Here is a 4,051-nt window from a genome sequence, read left to right on the forward strand (position 1 = left end):
TACAGGCACATGCCACCACACCTAATTTTTGTATTTTTAGTAGAGATGGGGTTTCACCATGTTGGTCAGGCTGGTCTTGAACTCCTGGACTCAGGAAATTTGCCCACCTCAGCCTCCCAAAGTGCTAGGATTACAGGCGTCAGCCACCACACCTGGCCAGAAGACTTTAAAAAGCCAGTTTTTACTGTAAGAAAACACTGCATTTTTATAAGCACCAAAATAAAAGTAATAAGAAAATAAATCTCTACATAACAGTTAAGTATCAATAGTTTTTCAACAGTGGCACTTCTATCTAAACCTTGTTAGACTTGGGTCTCACCCCCAACCTTACTTCCTGGAGAAGGTCCTTGGAAGCAAGGCTGGAGGTGGGGACAATCACACAAGAATGCCATTCTCTCATTCCCAGCAAGGGATTTCAGATCCTTCAAACACAGTATACCTGCATCAGATAGGATCAACAGAAACCTGAGTACCATGGTGCCCACAGCTGAAAATGACCCCATAAGCCCTGATTTATCACATCCCCTCTTTCCACATACAGGTATGAAACAGGTTGGGTACCATGGTGCACGCCTATGATCCCAGCACTTTGGGAGGCCGAGGTGGGAGGATCGCTTGAGACCAGGCACCATACTGAGATCTCGTCTCAAAATAAACCAATAATAATAAAATAAAAAGATCTAGGCTGGGCACGAATCCCAGCACTTTGAGAGGCTGAGGCGGGCAGATCACCTGAGGTTGGGAGTTTGAGACCTGCCTGACCAACATGGAGAAACCCCATTTCTACTAAAAATGCCAAGTTGGCCGGGTGTGGTGGCACATGCCTGTAGAGGCCGAGGCAGGAGAACTGCTCGAACCTGGGGGGCAGAGGTTGCAGTGAGCCAAGATTACACCACTGCACTGCAGTTTGGGCAACAAAAGCAAAACTCTGTCTCCAAAAAAAAAAAAAAAAAAAAATCTGTGAGCAACTCAAGGACAGCGTGGCCTTCCCATTTCTGTTATTTGTGCCAGCACTTAACACAATGCTTTGCACCCACAGGTTGCTCATAAGACGGGAAAAGTGGTTCTATCCACATTTTGATTTCTTTGAAACACCATCAATTTATGCTTCCTGAGACATCATGAACACAGGTAAGCATGAGAGGACATGATTGCCTCCTCCCAACTCAGCCTTCGTTGTCCTTCGACAGCCTCCTGACCGGTCCTCCTGCTGCCAGGCCCCTTGTGCTCTTCCTTCCTCCAGCTGCCTGAGTGATCTCCCCAAACACTAACCTGCTTTTTCTTACCCCCTCCTTTATGACGCCCCAGATGTTGTGTCCAAAAGGCTTTCTCTGGCAGCCTCTTCCTTAGCTATCCCATAAAGGCTGAGTCACAAGGGCCTACTCTACAGATACCATTCCCTTAGAAATCTGTGCAGGGCCACAGTACTGTTCTCGGCACAGGACTCAGAGCCATGGTTTTATGTGTCTGTCTTCCCAACATGGAGGAAGTTCCTGAAGGCTGGAAATTACGTCTTAATCATCTTTTTATGACCAGTATCTAGCACAGTGCCTGGCATACATTAGGAGCACAGTAAATGTGAATGAATAAAGCCTCAGTCACTGTGTTCCCTGTTTTCCTATTTGCTCTCCTCCTTAACAAAGTGTTCTCCCCAAATATGGCTCTCTCTCTGCAGACTGTCAGCTGAAATGCTTCCTGCACCCCAGATTGCTCCCCTTTACTGCAATATCACACCACCAGCAAAAACTATGCCACCATCACCCACTCCAAGAAAACTACAAACCATCATTCAACTCACAGTCACCCAACCTCTGCGGATCAGTAGTAGATAAATGAAGATTTGGTTTGCCACCTTGATAAGGCTAAATACTAAAATAAGAGGCAAGAATGCAAGGGACAATTCAGGCAAAGTACAAATTCCTTTAGTCTGAAGACAGTCTGACAGACAGTACATAACAGAAGTCTGGAGATGCAAGATTTACAAAGATGATCATCTATTTCTAAAGTGTTCCAAAAGGATAGGTTTATCCCATCTCTGAAATCTTCTCCTGTATATAAAACTATCACGTTAGATAAAAGACTTTTCCCCCTTTAGGAGATTTTTAATGACATAAAGAGAATCAACAGGAAAATACGACTCATTTTTACCGAAACGCCCTTTATGGCTAACTTTATTATAATATTTTTCTGCAAAGCCAATGATAACTGCTGGAAAAAAAAACAGCTGTATTAATCCATATTTGAGAACATCAACCTGACTTACCGGAAGTAAATCTGAAACGAAAGTTTTCCTTCTGACTTTTCTCTTATGAGAAATTCCTTCCATTTCATCATCTTCAATCAAATCATCCCCATTAGTGTTCTCTAATATTTCCTCAGCCTCTGCAGCAGTTTTTAACCTTTGCGTTTCAGTCTCTTTCATTTGAATAACTGTTTCACCAGCATCCCTTCCCAAAACTTCAGATAAGATCTTCAGTAAGGCATTTATGATTTCTGCTTGACTCTTGCATGGAATAATGTCCTTTAGATTCCAAATTGTGCCTGGGAAAAAATAAGCATAAGGAGAGGAAATGCCTGTGAAATATTTTATTAAGTTTAAATTTTCACAAGACTTTTAAGGCCACTGTAATTTCAAAAAATCTCAGCCCCTCTGCCTTTGTTCATTATTTATTAAATGTCAATGAGTTCTGAGGCAGTGCCCTTAGTTATAACCCTGCACAATCGTCTTCCTTCCTTGGCACACAATGCCTTTCTCTGATACACTGCGTTATCAGTAGACCCAGAGAACACTCATCAAGTTTCTTTTAAAATGACAAAGTGAGTGGCTTCACTTTCTCTCATTGTAACCTAAGCTGCTCTCCTCAGCAGCTTCTTATATTCCATGAGTGGAATGGAATGTACTAAAATTCCAACGTCGGTCTCACATACAAACATGAGAGCAGGTTCTTAGTTTTTTGATTATCAAAAAAGAACAGGAGCTATCATTAAGTAGTCAGAGTAATTTTTATTTAAGTCACTACAAAAATAAAAACACCTCCTGGCTATACACCCAAAAGAACTGAAAGCGGGGATTTGAACAGATTACATCCATTTCTGCCGAGTGCGGTGGCTCACCCTGTAATCCCAACACTTTGGGAGGCCAAGGTGGGAGGATCACTTGAGGTCAGGAGTTAGAGACAAGTCTAGCCAACATGGTGAGACCCCATCTCTACTAAAAATACAAAAATCAGCCAGGCATGGTGGTAGGCGCTTGTAATCCCAGCTACTTGGGCGGCTGAGGCACGAGAATCACTTGAACCCAGGAGGCAGAGGTTGCAGTGAGCCGAGATCTTGCCACTGCACTCCAGCCTGGTTAACACAGTGAGACTCTGTCTCAAAAAAAAAAAATTACATCCATTTTCACAGCAGCCGTATTCACAATAGCCAAGTTGTAGAAATAACCCAAGTGTCCATCAACAGATGAAAAGATCAACAAAATGTGGTATTATACCTACAAGGCAATATTATTCAGCATTAAAAAGGAAGGAATTTCTGACACACGCTACAACATGGATGAACCTTGAGGCCACTATGCAAAAAGAAATAAGCCAATCACAGAAAGACAAATTCTGTATAATTCCACTTCTATGAGGTATTTAGAGTAGGCAAGGAATGGTGGCTGACAGCAGCTGGGGGAAGGGGAAATGGGAAAAATTGTGTCGGAAGGGTACAGTTTCAGTTTTGCAAGATGAAAAAAAGTTCTGGATTTTTATTGCACAACAATATGAATGTACTTTACACCACTAAATTATACATTTAAAAACAATTAAAGGCTGGGTGCAGTGGCTCACACCTGTAATTCCAGCACTTTGGGAGGTCAAGGTGGGCATATTATAAGAGCTCAGGAGTTTGACACCAGCGTAGGCAACGTGGTGAGATGTCATCTCTAAAAAAAAAATACAAAGAATTAACTGTGGCTGGGCACTGTGGTTCATGCCTGTAATCCCAGCACAGGGAGGTCGAGACGGGCCAATCACTTTAGGTCAGGAGTTTGAGACCAGCCTGGTCAACA

General features: G+C 42.7%; 1 protein-coding gene across 1 annotated transcript in view; it reads right to left on the bottom strand.

The window, feature by feature from the left end:
• The window catches only part of HEATR3 (HEAT repeat containing 3), a 54,481-nt gene that overhangs the window by 34,142 nt on the left and 16,288 nt on the right, over nucleotides 1–4,051 (bottom strand). The window contains exon 7 of the mRNA XM_011946631.1: nucleotides 2,264–2,541. Within this exon, the coding sequence (XP_011802021.1) occupies nucleotides 2,264–2,541 (278 nt within the window). The remainder of the gene's footprint in view (nucleotides 1–2,263; nucleotides 2,542–4,051) is intronic.

This window comes from Colobus angolensis, unplaced genomic scaffold (assembly GCF_000951035.1).
Source record: "Colobus angolensis palliatus isolate OR3802 unplaced genomic scaffold, Cang.pa_1.0 Scaffold251, whole genome shotgun sequence".
NCBI classification, from domain to species: Eukaryota; Metazoa; Chordata; class Mammalia; order Primates; family Cercopithecidae; genus Colobus; species Colobus angolensis.